The sequence below is a fragment of the Bidens hawaiensis genome, unplaced genomic scaffold (assembly GCF_021521415.1).
Source record: "Bidens hawaiensis isolate Kalapana, Puna unplaced genomic scaffold, B.hawaiensis_p1.1 tig00043013_1, whole genome shotgun sequence".
Taxonomy (NCBI): domain Eukaryota; kingdom Viridiplantae; phylum Streptophyta; class Magnoliopsida; order Asterales; family Asteraceae; genus Bidens; species Bidens hawaiensis.
The window spans coordinates 58377-77965 of NW_027497637.1; the positions used below are offsets into that span (position 1 = coordinate 58377).

At 33.9% G+C, this 19589-nt stretch overlaps 1 protein-coding gene across 1 annotated transcript; it reads left to right on the top strand.

Moving 5' to 3' along the window:
• The first annotated feature begins 16541 nt into the window (after positions 1 to 16541).
• Positions 16542 to 18699, top strand: LOC143594030 (mediator of RNA polymerase II transcription subunit 31-like). Its single transcript, XM_077073456.1, has 6 exons — positions 16542 to 16575; positions 17453 to 17511; positions 17595 to 17692; positions 17760 to 17856; positions 17944 to 18022; positions 18102 to 18699. The coding sequence occupies exons 2-6, from the start codon at positions 17465 to 17467 to the stop codon at positions 18375 to 18377; spliced, it is 597 nt and encodes a 198-aa protein (XP_076929571.1). The 5' UTR covers positions 16542 to 16575; positions 17453 to 17464; the 3' UTR covers positions 18378 to 18699.
• The last annotated feature ends 890 nt before the right edge of the window (positions 18700 to 19589 follow it).

Below are 19589 nucleotides of genomic sequence, written 5' to 3' on the forward strand. Positions count from 1 at the left end.
GATTCTTGCATGATCAAGTGATGTATACGGGTTATACAAGGGATCTTGGTCCAAGAAAGGGGTTAAACGAACCAAGAACGAATTTTTACGGTTTAAATCTTTGTTTTTGTATCATAACCGTAACCATGAAAGAAATGGCTTGATCGTGAGTGTGACTTGCTTGGTATTGTGGTATGTTGTTTGTAGGATCTGTGTTTAGTGGTAGATAAGGCGGAAAGACGAGTTTGTAGCTTGTAGTGGCGGAAAACGAAAGGTATATTCGGTTTATGTCGGTGTATGTGTTTTTGGACAGATTGTTGGTCGTTTAGAGTTAGGTCACGAAATTTTACAGAGGTGTTAAACACATGAAAATATGAGTTCTGTGAATTTTTGGTAATTTTTTGGATAAAGGATGAATATTTGGTGAATTTAATGCTCGGTTTTTGGCCAAAAATGGTGAAAAATAGTTAAATATCATGAAAAATTCTGGAAAATTTCAGATAAGCTTTTCATATCATGTATAAGTCACACACAAAATTTGAGGTCTGTTGGAGAAGTCTAAGTAGGCTTTTCGGTTAAACGAGTTCTAGGGATTTCTAGCTCGGTTTTGGAAAAAGGGCATGTAAAAGAATATTTTGGTTCTGGAAAAATTACAGGGGACTATGTGGATGGCAGGGGACATCCAGGAAAAATTTGGGATTTTTCTAAGGTCGTTTGGTATTTACGACATATTTAGTGTTTAAATGGTGTTTAAAAATAGATAAATAAATTTTAAATATAAGAATTAATTTTGGAAATATTTTTATAAAATTCCCCACTATTAAAAAGTGATTTGTGCAAAATTTCAAGATCCGAGAGTAAACGGATAATTAATCGTGTTGATTATCAAACTTTTAAAGTTAAAACGCGTAAACCGGTGAAGTTCGCTTAAGCGAGCTGACTGGTGTATAAAAACCTTAAAAATGGACTATTTTCATATAATTGAGTTAAACAAGTAAAAATGAATCATCCGAAAATAAGTCGGATGATTTGGGTATTTTTAACCGATTTTAACGGTTTCCGGTACGCCAAAAGACGGAAACGAGTCCCGCGGCCAATCGGGACGTCTAAACCGAGCTATAATTTCACATTTTAAATTAAATTATCAGACAACCACTATTTTCGGGTCGTGTGTGACCAAACTCATTTTTGAAACATAAAACGGATATTCGTGCTAGGCACGCAAAACGAGAAAACGACTAATAGAAATTGTGACCATGGAACTCTAAACGACATCACAATCTGAGTCCGGAGAAGTATTTCTGGGTTAACATTGCCCCCGGAACAGGTACAGTCCTGGGTTAACAGTGTCCCCAGATGTACCGATTGATAAGGTTAAAGATTATATAAACAATAATTGTATAATAACGATCATAGGGATCATATTACAGATTGGACGTGTTAATTGATAATGATTGTTGTTACCTTCTTGCATGTGCTAAGGTGAGTTTTCACGGGCCCCTTTTTATTGAACTGTTTTAAATATTTTCCCGGGGCGGAAAGCATGTTTCTATCAAAATGTTTAAGTACATGCTGATCGCATGGAAATGAATGTATTTATATAATGTTTATTGTACGGGAATCGTACGGTAATGTATTAAAATGGTAATTGTCTGAGTTGTTAATATTGTAAGGTCCCGCAACAGTGTTCTGGGTTAACAGTGTCCCCAGAGGTTATTGGAAGTGTTCTGGGTTAACAGTGTCCCCAGAGGTTATCCCAGAGGTTATTGGAAGTGTTCTGGGTTAACAGTGTCCCCAGAGGTTATTGGAAGTGTTCTGGGTTAACAGTGTCCCCAGAGGTTATTAAAGGTGTTTATGGGTTAACAGTATCCCCAGATAATATTATATTATGATATGGATTTATCATGGTTTACTAAAATTGTGAAACTCACCAACTATTCGTAGTTGACCCGTTTTCTCACATGCTTTTCAGGTACAACTAAGATAAAGTGATTGATTACGTGCTAAGTGCTTGATGTGTGTAAGGTTTGCGTGCTGGACGTTAGGATACATTATAACATATAGAATTACGAACCGTATTGTATGATGTGTGTATCACCTAGACGGTAATGAAAGACGAGATAATGAAATTTTGAAGTATATTAATGCATTCGGTTTTCTTTATAAACAATGTGGTTGATATCAGAGGTGTCTGTCGCATCCCGTTTACGTTTCCGCTGCGGTTACGGGGTGTTACACAATTGGTGGAGAGCGAGCGAGGATAGTGGATTTCAGGCCATTATACTCTTCCCGAAGGCCTGAGATAACAAGCATGACAAGATCTTTATCTTTAAATGGTTCTCCAATATTGTCTAGGGAAACAACATACTCTTGGGCTCGATTATGATAGGCAATTGGAGTCTCATCTCCTTTCATCTCAATCCTCAACAATTGTGTTTTCAACGTGTATTCTCTAGAGGAGATGTTGGGTGCATATGCTTGTTCAAGTGCAAGCCATAAGTCTCTGGAGGTTGTCCCTTGAACATGTTGAAACGAAGCTTCAGAGATAGTTGATGTGATAACCATCCTAACATGTGCATCGTTTGCAACCCATATAGGGTAGTTAAGGTTGTCAACAGATGAAGATTTCTCACCTTGGATTGTCTATGGTGGACACGGGATCATTCCATCCACATATCCAAAGAGGTTATTTGTTTTTAGGAATGGTTGGATCATTGCCTTCCAATACCCATAGTTTGTGGGGGGGGGGGGGGGATAAAGTGAACAGGAATTTATGAGAGTTATGGGCATGTTTATCTGCAGTAGATATAGTAGCAAGCAGTTCCATTTGTTATTGTAAACAGATGCTTGATCTGGGAAAAAAATGGAGGAACTGGATAGGAATTCCAGTGGTTGCAGTGGCAGCCCCAAAGGTTGGAAGGCTGACTGATCGGTTTCTGGCTGTGATACCAAGATGAACAGAAGGGTTTTGTTATTATGATTGATTATTAAAGAGATACAAGATAGCCCATTATATAGGGAACAAAGTTACATATTACTACCATTTAAAGATATAAAATACAATAAACATTCTAACACAGGTAACAACGGGTCGGCTCGGGGCTACATTTCAATGCTATTTAAATTATTTTAGAAATAGTTAATATAATGAACACGAAAACTAAATTATTAAAATAATTAAGTAGTTTATTACTAGAATATATCATTTAAACACGCTTTCATGTTTTAATCCGTTCCACTCGAACCAACTTTAAAGATCACCGGGTTAACCCATTGCCATTTGGACCTCTAATTTGTGAGTATTTTAAACCATATGGAAAAATATGCAGCTTTTGCAACTCATACATTATAACAAGCTGTCTCACACAAATGATAGCAAGTAGTTGTGGTTTCATGTAATAACTAACTTACATAAAACAATATCACACTATTGGAAAGCAAGTACAAGTTAAGAAGCATACAACATGACAATAAAACAACAAAAACCTATTTCTATACTGTGTATTATTGATCAACCATTATAATACACTTAGCTCACACACTAGCAAGAGACAACGTGAACAAGAAGTAACCAGCTTTCGTATCACGAAGTTGAAACGACGTCAAGCCACATAGCTCATGCAAAGTCTTTGACAAGATATTGTATCGCACAAGTTTCCCCCGGGTGACTTCCAATACAAGAAATGAATCCTAGTCTCTTTTCCCAATCACAACTGCTAGCACATTGTACTTATGTGCGGATGGTAAATTTATATTTGGTTCACTATGTTATGAACCACTCGGCCCAAGATTCAGCCCGTGATGTCCAAGCTCGCCAGCCCAGCACAAGATCAAGAGTTCCACCAGCAAAAATGTGTGATTATATTTGGAATGACAAATTAGCAAAACGTTAAAATGGGTGGGACCATCTAGCCTATTAAAGAAAGGGTAGAAGGCTAGATTTATTATGCATTTTGTTAGAAGATTATGTTTCTCTCATCTCATTCTGTATTCTCCTCTCATCATCCATTCTGTTTCATCATTGTCCATATAATTTCAATTATTAATAAGAGATCTAGCCTATCTTCCTGTGCTCAGTTTTTATTACCACACTACGGTATCGGATAGACCACCTGGAATAGCAGTTATTCTTCGTCTCATTGACATTAATCTTCAACATAGACCGAACCTCAATCATCTTAACAAGAAGCAAGCAATGATTCGACACCAATAACTTATCGTTCAAACCATATTCCATACCATTCAAGATCCTCCGGTTCCCCACTTGCATAAAGCAAGGATTCTCTACATCACACGTAAAATGATAAATCTCTATATTATCCATCCAATTAATCGGATCACGCCAGTAAACCACCCCTCTACTAAACATAAAAATTGATACTAAACTAAACGTCCAACCACAAACACTCCAAGTTCTCGTTTCCGAAGAATAAATTTCTAAATGAACACGCATATTGGGATCACTAAAATCCTCTCAAGGATAAAGTACCTTGTAGTTCGACGATACTTTGGGATCAAAAGATATCACCATACCGTTAACAACCCGTGTTTGGATCCAAGTATTCGATAACGGAAGCTGTTTATACTTATTCACAGTTGGATTATACACATATAACTTATCAGACCACACACGAAACAAAACAAGACCGTTACATGAATGCAAAACCTTGGTAAACCCGGATAACGGGTTCGGGTTAAATGGGAAGCTTTTAATCGATGGAAGTAGAATATTACAATCTAATGGCAAGAATATAAAAACAGAGGAAGTTGATTGTAACTGGAAAAACAAACCTTGGGGGTGATTAGCGTTGGGGTTTTGGGTTCAGAGTAGAGTGAAGTTTGGATCAGTCAGTGTCTGCAGACGGATCTGGAAATGGGTAGTGATTGGAGAGGTAATCCGGTTAAGATATTGATGAAAAGGTCGTAGATTGAACAGACTTTATGTGTAGAGGTGTGTTCTTCTTCGTCGTCTACTTTATGTTTCTGTTTTGATGATCCGATTGAAATGATTTCGCGATGGTTATAAGATTCCGGCGAATGGTCGTCCGATGAGTCCATAATATGGCATCGGGAGTTGGGGTTTGGGGGTGTTTGGATTCCTTGTTTTACCTCCCTCTCCTCCACACACAGTCATTTAGAAAATATTAAAAAATTAGATAATTATGATTTGTTCTGGTGTAATATGGGCGGGAGACACTATCCCCTGATTCTTAAATTGCACGTTTTAAACCCACACAGTTTCTCGACGGGCTCGGTTTGACCTCTGTCATCAGTTGGTCGTCCGTTGACTTAGTAAAGTTACCATCATGCCTCTAAGGAATAAAATGAAATTACCATTATACTCTTTTATAATAATAACAACAACAACAACAACAACAATAGATCTTCATCATCATCATCATACTCACTCAAACCCAAATCTTCATCATCGTCATACCAAAACCAAACCCAGATCTTCATTATCATGATACAACACCATATGATAGAAATTCATCATCATCATACCCACACCACCACCACCGTACCCCCTTCACCAAACCCAAAAACCCCAAACCCCAAAACATAATTCCGATGGAGGTGACCGTCGGAAATCAAGAACACGTTTCCGGAAGTTCAAGAAAGATGTCCGGATTTGAATTTGGAGTTGAGAATGAGCCACATGCTCCTCCTCCGCCGCACCACCACCGTGGGCCTAGCAGCTGCCACCATCACTGTCTTCCTGTTTCTAGAACCCTAGCCGTTTCCACCACCACCGTCGTCATCTGGTAACAATTAATGGCTGCGGAACCCTAGTCGTCGTCGCCACCACCGTCTTCTTGTTGTCGGAAAAACGAACCGGTCTCTGGCACCGCCATGGAGCCACCTCCGCCGCACATCTCTCTCTCTCTAGCCGCCTCCACACCCACTGTCTTCCTAATTACTTCAATTTACAATCTTGATTTTAAAATCTTGAAACCCTAAACTCACTAGTTGAGAAAAGGTTGAAATTTTGAATAGTTTAAAAGTTGTTTATATTATGGATATGAGGATGATAATGAGATCCAGATGAAAAAGTAATTGTTTTGGTATGAATGAGATTCAGATGAGGATGATATGGATATGAGGACATGAAGATTATTATTATTATTACTAGTTTTTTAACCCGTGTATTACACGAGATTTATTAAATAATAAAAATAAAAATAAAGTTAAGTGATAAATACATAAAACGTGGGAAAATGTATTGCGTATATACTTCTATATATACCATGTGTATAAAAAAGTTTTGTATTTAGAATTTTCAAATTTGAAAAAAAATCCCTTTGTATACAACACATGAAGTGATATTAATAATTTTTTCATCTTAATAAAAAACCTAATAATACGTAACCAATTAATTTTGGTATAAAGTTATTAGTAATTAGTAATTTAAAGGAGATTATCAGGATACAACTATTGATACACAACTTACAACTACACGTATATATGGAATCTAAATAAGCATGCATGTGTAAATTACTATTATGTTACAACAATGGTAATAGAAAACAATCCAAGAAGCAAAAAATAATAATTTGAGTTTAATAAAAACTTGTCCTAAAAAGCAAATATCAAAATCATTTGATTCACCCAAAGTTGTCTTATTGGATGATTAGGTTATGCTAAAATAGTGATCACATCTAGAAGAATGAATCAAATCTGACCAAAAACCGCTCCATGTAGAAAATATGGAGAAAGAAAACCCAAGTGCTTCACTATGAGAAAATGTAGGATCAACGGGAATGCAAATAGGAAAATAAAAGAATATCACTTTTCTCAAGTTCGACTACATCACCATCTACCCCATTTCCATGCAATTAGGCTTAACTTTACAAGTAGTAATAAAATGTGCCAGAATAATTTTACCAAGAATTAAACCTGCTTAGAGATATCAAAAATCCCTAAAATATCATTGATGCGAATTATGGTATTGACCTATCAGACACCAAATTTTGACCCGGATCTGACGGTTGTCTACGCATAATAATCTGATTTAGATTTGTTGACCCATAAACAACAATAATCTGGTTTCACGGTTTTTAGGTCGAACTATGAACCAAACCTTTAACAACGGTTTTTGATTTTGTAAACTGAAACCAAATCGTGGAACTTTTGAACCGAACCAACTGAACCGTTAGTAACGGTTTGGTTCCAGTTCGGTTTCACCGGTTTAGGATTGTTGGGCTTTTATACAAGATGTCAAAGATAAAAATTGACACAACGTGAAAATTAACCTTTGGTCACACGAAAAAAGTGTGGCCGTAGGCCTTTAGCCACACACGTGTGGTTCAGGTCATGTGTGACCAAAGGTCGCGACATTGTAGGTATCATATGGCCACACACAGTTTTTAGTGGCCTTATGTGGTTATAAGTGTGGCTAAAGCGTACCAGAATTAGTTGCTGGCCATCAAGAAGCCTCTCCAATAAGTGTGGCTAAACGGTAGAAAATTGGCACATGACTATTACTATAAGTGACCATTGCACGTATAGAGCCACATGAATTCATGTTTTAGCCACATGAATTTTATAATGATGTAGCCAATAGGGTTGTGTTAAGCGTGCATTGTGACCTATACCGTGTGGATATAGCAAAGCAATGGCCACTTAAATTTAATAATAGTGTGGCTAATTATATCATATAGACACCGGATATTACATTAAAAGTGGCTAAAAATGTTACTTGCCACTCAAACACTCATTTGTAGATTATAGTGTGGTTATTGTTTACCATTTGTCACACATAATGCTTTTGTAATATAAAGTGTGGCTACTGTCAAACTTTTCATCACACATAGTGATGTATTGTGTGCTAATCATATCATATAGACACTGGAGGTTATTCTCAATGTGGTTAAAAATATGAACTTGCCACTCAAACACTATTTTGTAGTTTGTGGTGTGGCCATTGTCTTACCGTTTGTCACACATAATGTTTTTGTAATATAAAGTGTGGCTATTATCATACTTTTGGTCACATATATAAATGTGGCTATTTCATAAGTTTAAAAAACCCAATAACATAAATTCAAAACGAGTTTACATTACCAAACCTTCACTAATAAGTTATAAATTCAAAATATTTGAAACTACTAATAATTACTACCGACCTCAAACTTTCTCATAAACTCATCAAGTTGTTTTTGCCTCCTTTTTTTCATTTTTCTTAAGTTCTTTTTCCATTTGTTCCATTCATTGCACTCGTTCTTCCAACTCGTTTCTTGACTTCCTTTCATTTTCTAGTTCTTTTTCCATTTCGGCTTTAACTTTTTGAACCTAAAATTGTTAAAATATTAGCATCATAACAAGTAATGGGTTAATGTGAGGCAAAACCTCAAAGCCAAGTAGGGGTGTTCACGGTCCGGTTTTCGCGGTTTTTCGTCAAACCGTAAACAAAGCCGTTGGTAACGGTTTTTGATTTATGTAAACAAAAAAAAAACGTATTACTTTTAAACCGAACCAAACCAAACCATGTAGATATAAAATAATTAACTAATATATTACCCGAAAACGAGCAAACATACGAGCGATCACTTTCTTTGGCACCATTCTGAGTGTAGCCCATGGTTCATCATAGTGCTCGATTAGTATTTTTATGATATCCCTATGAATCTCATGACTCGTAAACCTATAATATTGAAATAACCAAGTAAGTATATTTGTAACATAAATAATGAAAATGTTAACTAAGAAAATATTAAGTATAAATTCTACAAAATTTACCACAGTAGAATATATGAATTAGGTTTCTCAAACAATTTTTATTATATTTTTCTCAGGCATAAAAAACTCACAATAATTCAACAATTACAGATACGTACCAACAGTTCAGCAGATTGCACAACAAACACTTGTTTAATGGTTCTATCAAATCATTGATCCAAATTGTGCAAGACCAATTGGGTTGTCTTAAAAACTCATAATACTAATTTTTAGAACTGGAACTAACCCATTTGGTTTTGTTATTAGGGAGTTATGGTGTCGGAAAGACAGACCAGAATATAACTCCTCGAATTAGCTTTGACCAGTGTTTTCGTAAAATCATAAAAACTATTCAAAATTCGTCCAAAAATTACAAACTTTGCTTTTCTGGAAACTAGACTCATAGTACTATATCCAAGAATCAACAATCGTTCAATAATCATCGTTTAACATCAAGTTACATACCAATAAATAAACGAAAACGAATCTGTCAGCAATGAAAGAAGATGACTAAGCTTCAATTACAAGTGAAATACATACCTTTTTAGCGATAAAAGAAGATGTACTAGGCTTCAATTACAAGAAATAACACTTAAAATTGAAAATCCCCAAACTTGGTTCTTAGGGTTCTTCACACTCAACACGAATCCGACAAAAATCGAGTTAGAATTGATGGAAACCGACACCACACTTGAATTCCTCTAGCAAAAATAATAAGATTAGTGCCCGGAATCAAAGGATTTGGTTAAGAATTTAGTGAGTTAGTGAATTAAGGTGGGTGTAGAGAGATGAAGAAGAAGAAGAAGAAGAAGAAGAAGAAGGAATGATGTGAAAGAAAAAAATGTAGGTTATTTTGAAATTATATTTAAGAATGGGAGGGTAATTCAAATTTTTTTGAATAAAAGAGGGGTGAATTTAATTTGAAATTTTGAGGGAAGTGAAATTAATAGGAACTAAATAGATTTTTTTTATTTTTAATAATTAAAATAAAGAGTTGTTAGTGTGTGTGTGTGTGTATAACAACTAATTAAACCTTAAATAATATAAGAAATTGTATTTTAAATATAAAAACATATAAAATAAATACAAATGATATTTATAGTTGCTCTAAAAGAGTTGTATAAGAGTGTTACTAGTATTAACGCCCAATAATAAACCATACGTTTATTAGTGGGTCATACTAGTTCTTGATCAGTGTTAGTGTCTCATTATAGAATATATCATATCACAGTTGTTCTAAAAGAGTTTTATAGGAGTTTCATTAGTCATGGTTAGGTGTTAACGCCCGAAACACACCATACTTTCGTCAATAGGCCTTATTTGGCTATCATTAGTCATAGACTCATAGTTAGATGTTAGTGTCCCTTGGTTACATCATAGTTGTTTTAAGAAGTTTGCATATGACTATCATTAGTCATAATTAGATGTTAACGCCCAAACATGTCATACATTCATCAATGGGCCTTGAATGGTACTAGTGGCCATTATAGCATCTATGATGTCCCCGTTGCTACAAGAGGGTTGTATATGAGTGTAGTGAGTCATAGGCATGTGTCAACGCCCTATAACATGTCATACTTTTATTAATGGCCATATAGGGCCTTGATTGTTGTTAATGGCCAGTATGGTCTCTAACTTGTCATAGTTACGTTAACAAGTTGTATAGGAGTGTAGTGAGTCATAGTTGGTCGTCATACTTTGCATTAATGGCCCGTCTTGGGCCTTGATTGTTGTTAGTGACCCATTGTAGTCTCTATCATATCATAGTTATTCTAAAAGTGTTGAATATGAGTTTAGTGAGTTATCGTTTGGTTAACGCCCAACAAAATGTCTTACTTTCATCAATGGGCCTTATTGGATCTCAACTGGTGTTTGTGGCCCATTAAAGCCTTTATCACATCATATTTTCTCTAAGAAGGTTGTATAGGAATGTCATTAGTCATAGTTAGATGTTAATGGCCGATAACATGTGATACTTTCATCATAGGTCTTATTGGGCCTTGTTGGTGTTAGTGGCCCATTATAGTCTTTTTCATTTTATAGTCGCTCTAATGGGCCATATTAGGGCTTGAAATCTCTTTGTAATCTATTATGGCATGTGACATGTAACACTAGATATTTAAGGGTTATATCGTGTTATAGGGAGTCATATTAGACCATAATAGACAAAAACAACTCATGCATGTCCTAATAGACCATATTGGGCCTTGAAATCTCTAATGACCCATTATGCATATAATTTTAAATTGTGTCTTAAGAGGTATAAATCGCATAACCCGTCGATATACATTAAACATAGGGGTGGCAAATGGGTTGGGTTGGGTCGGAACGGGTTATGGGTCGAAACGGGCCAGGGTCGAAACAGGTCAATTATAAAAAGGGGTTGTTATGATTCGGGTCGGAAAGGGTCAGGGTCAAAATGTTCGGGTCATAACGGGTCCGGGTCAAAATGGGTCAAGGTCGGAACGGGTCAAAATAGATTTCGGGTCGATTTTTTTAACAAGGATAACGGAGGAAATGTTTTAGTTTTTTTTTTACTTTTTCCGTTTTTTATTTAAAATTTGACTTATGATTTTTTTTATTATTATTTTTGAATATTTTTTTAAATTGTGTCTTAAGACCATCCCCATTCACAAACCAACCCAAACCAATCTATTATTATAAAACTAAGTTCTCTCTCTTTCACCTACCTAATCCAACCAAACCAAACTTCCCTCACTCATTAGGAACCCAAACCACACTATTTTTTATTAAATAAATATAATTTATAATTATTGATTTTTATTTAAAGTGACTAGAAACATAAAAAATAATAACTTTATTTAAAAGGTAACAATATATTAAATTTAAAAATATTTAAAAAATAAAAATTATATTTGAACTCATCAAACATACTTTATATTTATTTTATATTGAAAAATATTTTTTTACGAGCTTTGTTTTTAATAAAATTTATACCGTCGTGTTAAAAAAAAACACTGACCAAGACTATGTTTTCATATTTTGTAAAAAAAACTTAATTATCAAAAGTTATTAAGAAAACAATATTATATTTAAAAAGTAATTAGTGTGAAATAAAAAGGGTGAATAAATGAAAAAAAAAAGATCTATAGAAAAGTTGACATGTGGCCATGCAAGGGTTTGTAAACTAGTTTGTTGAGACAAACTAGTTTGCTCTAATCTTTTGATTTTTTTTACAAATAGTGTAACAAACCATAGATGGTTTGCTAATGGGAGTGGTCTAAGAGGTACAACTCGCCTAAGTCGTCGATATACATTAAACATAGGGGTGACAAATGGGTTTGGTTGGGTCGAAATGGGTTATGGGTCGGAACGGTTTAGGGTCGAAACAGGTCAGGGTCGGAACGACTCAATTAAAAAAATGGTTGTTATGGTTCGGGTCGGACACACTTAAAAATATTTTAGTGTGGCCATTTATCACTTATAGCCACACATAATAAGTGTATCCGTGACAATAAAAAACTTAGAAAAAATAAAACTAAAATACTCTTTGGTCACACAACTTCGTATAAGTAGCCATTAATTATATTTGGACACACTTAAAAATATTTAAGTGTGACCATTTATCACTTATAGCCACGCATAATAAGTGTATCCGTGACAATAAAAAACTTAGAAAAATAAAACTAAACTACTATTTGGTCACACAACCTCGTATAAGTGACCATATATTTTAAGCGTTTTAGCCACATTACTTATAAAAACAATGGTTGCTCGTCATATTTCGCCATATTATTCAAAATGTGGCTAACAAATGTGACATTAGGTCACACAACGTAATATAAGTGGCTATATCTTTTACCTTTTAGACACATCTCTTATCAATACAGTAGCCGTTCGTCACATTTGGCCACACTATTAAAACATGTGGCTAGTTAAATGTCACAGTTTTCCCTTAGAGTGTGGCTAATACATATGTTTTTGGTCACATGTATCAAAGATCAAACAAACTATGAATGTTGGTCACATTTCGCCACACATTTATATAATGTGGCTAGCTTATGTCACAGTTTTTTTTCAAAATGTGGCGAAAAGTACCTGAGTAGGTATAGAATGGTCACATGAAGAAAAACATGTGTGGCCAAAATTAATCTGAAAGGTTTTCAAACGTGGTCAAAGACCTTTTAGCCACACATTTAAGCCGAAGTGTGGCAAATCGCCCAGACCACATGTGTGACTAAAAGGCAATTTTCACGTAGTGTGATATAGTTTTATTAAAGTTGTAAACAATTTGCATATTTTGATATGTTTGTACAAAACTTTTCCACATTCAAGTTCAAACACAAGCTTATCTAAGATACGCAAAGCACAAAGCTGTCTAAATATGAACAAAACACAACTACACAAGTGTGTATGATTGGGATTAGGGGTTTAGCCCATTTCTTAACTGTTAGTATATTTTATAACACTTAACAACTATATTTTATAACACCTAACAACATATATATTATAAAATATTTATATAAGTTATCACACGGTCTGGTTTATAAGGTTGGTTTTCGACATAAATCGTAAACCAAACCGTTTCGTTACGTTTGAAATTTTTAAAACCGACCAACCAAAAGTTAGGATTATAAACCAACAATGAAACTAAACCGATGATCGGTTTGGGCGGTTTCACAGTTTCGAACCGAACCGTGAACACCCCTAATATAATTTGTAATTCTCCCTCACATATTTTTAGGGAACGAGTAAAGAATGCTCTAACATTTCCCAATGTCCCATAAGTTAATAAGTTATAACTTTGTAATTTATTAACTTATCCTCTTATAATAACACACAATATCAAACATCTTTTAACCCTTCCAAAAGTTAATACGTCATAAGTTGCTTAAAATAAGTAACCCCAAACATCCCCTTAGTTGTTCCCTTGGGGTCATCGGGAATCAGGAAGAAGTCTAAATGTCCGAGTATATCAATATTAGTAAATGAACCAAACTGTTCCGTAAACAGTCTGTTTAAAGGGAAGTTAGTTTATATTTGTTGATTTAATAAAAGAACAATTATGAATATAAAAGGTTTGTGTTCATTTAACTAAATGAACAAACATAAACAAATATGTTTCGTTAGTTCATTGATGTTCGTGAACGTCTGTTTGTGTCTTTCATGTATGTTCGTTTACATATTAATATAAAATAACTAGATATGTTTTGTGTTTTACATGTTATATCACCCTAATATGTTTGATATTTATTCGTTTGTTTGTATTGAAATGTGTTTGTTTATTTTTGTTTAATTATAATTGAATGAACACGAATATGTCATTATTCGTGTTTGTTTAGTTCATTTACAGGCCTATGAGATAGTTGGGCTATTTTTAAGTTAGGATGACTTGTATTAGGTTAGGTAATTCAGCTAAAATGGTTAGCTCGCTCGAGAAAATCTCGAATATAAATGAACTAGTTTGACTCTTTAACTCATTTAAATTAAACTCTAAATTTTAATATGGCATAATAATAGGCTACCAAAATAAGATTTTTTTTAAAAGAATACATATATTATGTCCTCTAGCTTTAAAACATTATAAAAAAAATTAATTAAATAAAACATGTCATTGCTAGAAATTATATTTTTGTGGTTTATGAATCATTATATGTATAGGAAAATAAATAAATAAAAATAAAAACAATAATAATAACGAATTTGAGTTCGAATCAAGCTTTAAACGAACCGAACTCAAACTTGCCTTGTAAGCCTGATAAAGTTAACGTGCCGAGGTCTAAACTAGCACGTTTAAATTAGAGCCTGAGCTCAGATCGGCTAGATTAAGGGAAAAATCCCAAAATGACCCAAAATAAGAGAGAGAAAAAAATAATCCACAAAGAATCCAAATTCCCAAAATAACCCCTGAAATTTGTACTAAGCCGACACTTTGGTAATATAACCGACGGAATTTTACAACCAATGAAAACTTGACACTTGGAAAGTTTCTGACATTTCCGACGAGATTTTTAAAAATCTTGGGGTTTTCGTCCATATTTTCAATTTAAATCATTTTGTAAAAAACAGTCTCTCCAGACGGTTTTTTATGTTTCTTATCTGGTCCGTTCAAATTATATTTTTCTTGAAAAAATAGTTTTTTGAATTTTGTCATCCAAGACGCATTTTGAACGAATTCGTCTTCCAAGTTCATATTCTCATGGTTCTTATCTGGTAAGTTCAAATCCTATATTATTCTTATATCTATATCTTCTTATATCAATATATCCGATCCATCAATCCCATAACAATAACAGTTTATCGAAATGAAGTATAAGAGAGGAGATCGAGTGAAATGTGTGTTACCTTAAACCGAGCTTCAAGTAAACCCAACAACTTCGAATGGTTGATGTTTGAATCAAGATTGACACCTCCCCGTTTACAGTTTGTTGGAACATATTCACAGCTTCCATCATTATTGTTTTGCCATTTACCACCATAACAAACTATAATATTATCAAATTCCATCAAACCTAATTAAAACCTAACTAGAAATGTAGTTGAACTTGAAAATGAAAATGGAATGTGGAAGAAGATGAATATAATAATATTAGATTAAATTGATTATTTAACTTAAGAAAGCGGGTCTACCTAAAACTTAATTAAAAATATAGTCGGAGTAGACGGAATATTCAAAGACTTAGTCGGTGGAGACGGAATACCAAAAATCCTATCGGTCGAGACGATATTAAACTTTTAAAACTTACCAGGTAAGAACCATGAGAATATGAACTTGGAACACGAAATTCGTTCAAAATGCGTCTTGAAAGACGAAATTCTAAAAGCTCTTTTTTCAAGACTTTGAACGGACCGGATAAGAAACATAAAAAACCGTCTAGAGAGACTGTTTTTTACAAAATGATTTAAATTGAAAATATGGACAAAACCCCCAAATTTTTAAAAGGCTTCGGAAAATGTCAGAAACTTTCCAAGTGTCAAGTTTTCATTAGTTGTAAAATCCCTTCGATTATATTACTAAGGAGTCGGCTCAGCACAAAGTTCAATAATTATTTCGAGAATTTGGATTTTTTTGGTTCATTTTTTTCTCTTCTATTTTGGGTTTCCCCCATATTAATATTAACCCTCATCATCTTATTTAGGTCAAATACTTCCCCAACCAAACCAGCCGTTCATCATCATCATCATCATCATCATCAATCAGAGTACTACTCCTCCATAGATAATAATAAGGGAGAAGAGGAGAGCAGGTGATAAGCGGGATGAGTAAATGAAACACCTCAATCGCCATTTATCATCTCCAATTGAGTAGTATATCCTTCGTGCAATTCAATCCCCTGAACTCAGTAAGTTAATTATTCGTTTGTTCAAGGCTTCAAGCGTAGACCGAATCGGCTATTTGATTTTGTTTCCAATTGTTTGTAAGTTGTTGATTGCATAATAGTAAACTTACACTTGCTGACCAGAAAATTTTGTCAAATTTCTTGATTAGGGCATAATACATGTTTTGATGTTGATTTTGTGGTTGAAGTTATGGTGGATTTGATTCTTATCTTCATGAATCCCTAAACTGATTCATCTTTTGAAATTGCTACTTTCTATTTCGGAATTTTGTTTTTGAACCTCTTGTTTAGCAAATTCATATTTTTTATTGTTGGTTTAGAGAAACGAGTAATGGACACTAGGAAGTAGCCTAAGGATATAATGGTAAAATTGTAACTTTCCTTCCTTTTACTCCTAACCAGGGAACACATAAAAACATTAATGAAACTCTGGAACAGAGGAGATATTAGAAAATAACTGGGTTGCTAGGGCTAGAGAGAATAACTAACAAACGGCGGACCAGACATCAATCTCTAACCCTCGCGGGTGGCTGGTATGTTTGCAATTCCAGATTAAAGCTGTTGTGTTTCGATTTAGGTATCTTACAGTTTTTCACCGAATGAATGATTTTGTTATCTGTGATGACTTTGCACTTTTTAAGCGTAGTGTAGGTTTTTAATATTGTTGTGTTTACAGATAGATTAATTGTAACATGAAATTGACTTTTGTACTTGAGAAACCAATAACACTTACTTCTCAACCATTACTTGCCTTGTTTAATTTGAATTGAATTAAATAGTTGTAGTGAGTGTATAACTTATTATTGGGAGTTAGTATTTGATAATGCCTCATGGTATGTACAATCTTTCTTTTGCTGCTGTTTCAAAGTTATGTGAAAAGGGTTGCCATTCCTTGATTATTATTGATCAAATGTTTGGTGAGTTGGTTATTGCTTGATTCTTTTATTCATAAATTTAGGTTATTAAGTTTTAGAAAAATCCTAATTTTTTTTTCATACAAAAAGCAAAACATTTGAATATTACTTTTTGAAGATATTGATCCTGCGGTTATGTTTATTTTATTTTAAACGTTGTTTTTCTCAGAGTTTCTATGTGGAAACATTAGCAAATTTGATCTTGTTGCTTTTTTTTATTCATATTTTGTGTTTGGTAAGAAATTTTGGGTTTTTAACTATGATTTTCTCTATCAATGCAATGTGTGTATGTTTGTACTTTGTATGTAAATGTTTTTTTTAAGTGGCTGGCTGTTGTGGCAACTATGGCACTCCGATAACTTAGGGCTCCAATCTCTTGCTTCATAAACCTCTTGTAAACCTGTTTATGTTTGTATGTAAATGCATGATCATCATCTCATAAATATTTTTCTCCAGAAATTGTAACGAAGCTATTACCTTGTTGCTGTTAGCCATTAATGGTTCTTTTTTTATTTACTGCAAATACTTTTGAAATCATAGGAACACGACAACATGGCTTCAGGTCAAGAAATTGATGATTCTTCAAATAATAACAGCTCGTAAGTTTCTATTTCTTATGTGTTCTTAATATAGTGTTGATATAATGTAAGTTACCATGTGTCTGACCTCAACTATGTCTTAGGCCCAAAAAAGTATACAAAGATCCCGACGATGGGCGACAAAGATTTTTACTTGAACTTGAATTTGTCCAATGCCTTGCCAATCCGACTTATATTCACTGTAAGTATAACTTACTTTAAAGTGATGGTAAATCTTTGCATAATTTACACTTAGAACTTTGATGTAGATTTAGCTCAGAACCGTTATTTTGAAGATGAAGCGTTCATTGGTTACTTGAAGTACCTTCAATACTGGCAACGACCTGAATATATAAAATATATCATGTGAGTTTTATGTATTCTAACAACCATATTTTGTTACATTTTCTATCAACAGTTTGTTAACTTCTGCTTATTTTTGGAGAATCATAGGTACCCGCATTGTCTCTACTTTTTAGAACTTCTTCAAAACGCAAGCTTCCGCAATGCTATGGCACATCCGGCCAATAAGGTTACTTTTTTTTAAAAAAATTGATAAATAACTAATATGCTTATATGGTATATCTAATTATATTTGTTGAATCCTTTAGGAGTTGACACACAGGCAGCAGTTTTACTTTTGGAAAAACTACAGGAATAATCGATTGAAGCATATATTACCTAGGCCTCTTCCCGAGCCTACAGCTGCACCGCCATCTAATGCACTTCAGCCACCTATACCGACTGCCTCCACCACCATGGCGGCTTCATCTGCTCCTGTGGCGGCACCGCCAGTTCCCTCGCCTATGCAGTATGGTGTACCTTCTGGGCCACCTCTCAACAAAAATGACCCGAGAAACGCATTTGATAGAAGAAAGAGAAAGTAAAACTTTTCTTTGTATGTTCGGTCTGTCAGCATAAACGATCTTTTAGTAATTATTTTCTTATTCACTGTTGCAAAAAAAAAAAAAATGGACAGTCATAACGGGTAGTCTTTTCGTACCATTCAAAACCTGTCAGGTTGGGTTGACCTGAAACTATTTTTGGAGTGAAAGATATTATAACAAGTGTTTAGTGTCTAATATGATGATAATGTTTATATTATTTCAATAGTGGTTTTAACTTATGGGCTCGTTTCTTTTTTACGTTAATATTTTAAAATATAAGTATTTAACCCGTTATGGATAAAGTGATAACCACAAATTGGTCAAAATTAGGGGTGTAAACAAGTTAAGCGCGTGTGAAAGACTCGAGATGGGTTCGTTGAAGGCTTGAATCAAGTCGAGATTAAACGAGCTCGAGTCTAAAAAGAATTTTGTTTAATAAATGAATTTATATTTAATATAATTTTTATTTAGCATGTTAAGTATGTTTTTATATAAAACTGAGTATATATAAAATCATGATAAAGTTACTAATATTTATATACAGTTAATAATAAAAAAAGTATATAAAAATAATTAAAAATGATTTGAATTAGTTGATAAATATAAAACGCGTCATGCCCAACTCCCAAGCTTGAGCTTAGCTTTAGAAGAAGAGCTCCAAATTGGCTCGAGCTCTCATAATCCATTAACTAATAAATTTTGGAGTCCTTATATTTAGTCTCTCAAGTAACTATTTATGTTGTGAAAATATGGGTTGTAACGTTTTGTAGCGTTTGAACATTGAACATTTTAAATTTACCTTTTGTTTAATTTTAAATTGTAATTTTTTTTTGTTTTTTTAATTTGAACATTTGCGTTTCTTTTTATGCTATTTTAGTTTAAGTAATTTTTTATTTCTAAAACATATTAAATAAATAACAATTATTATGTGACATTTGACACGTCTCTCTTCCTCGGTGATAGTAACATGACAGGATAACTAGCAGAACTAGGTTATACCACCAACACATGTAATAATACTTACAATAGAAAATAATTATATAAAAATAGTAATAAGACAAAATTGTGAGGGATGGTTTGTAAGACCATCTCCAATAGGAGATTCTTGGGTGTTTTTAGAAAAAAAAAATGTTAGTTGAAAGAGAGAGATGATGAAGTGGAGGAGATAAGTAGAGGTGAGATTCTTCCCTAAGAATCTCTAAAAACTTGATT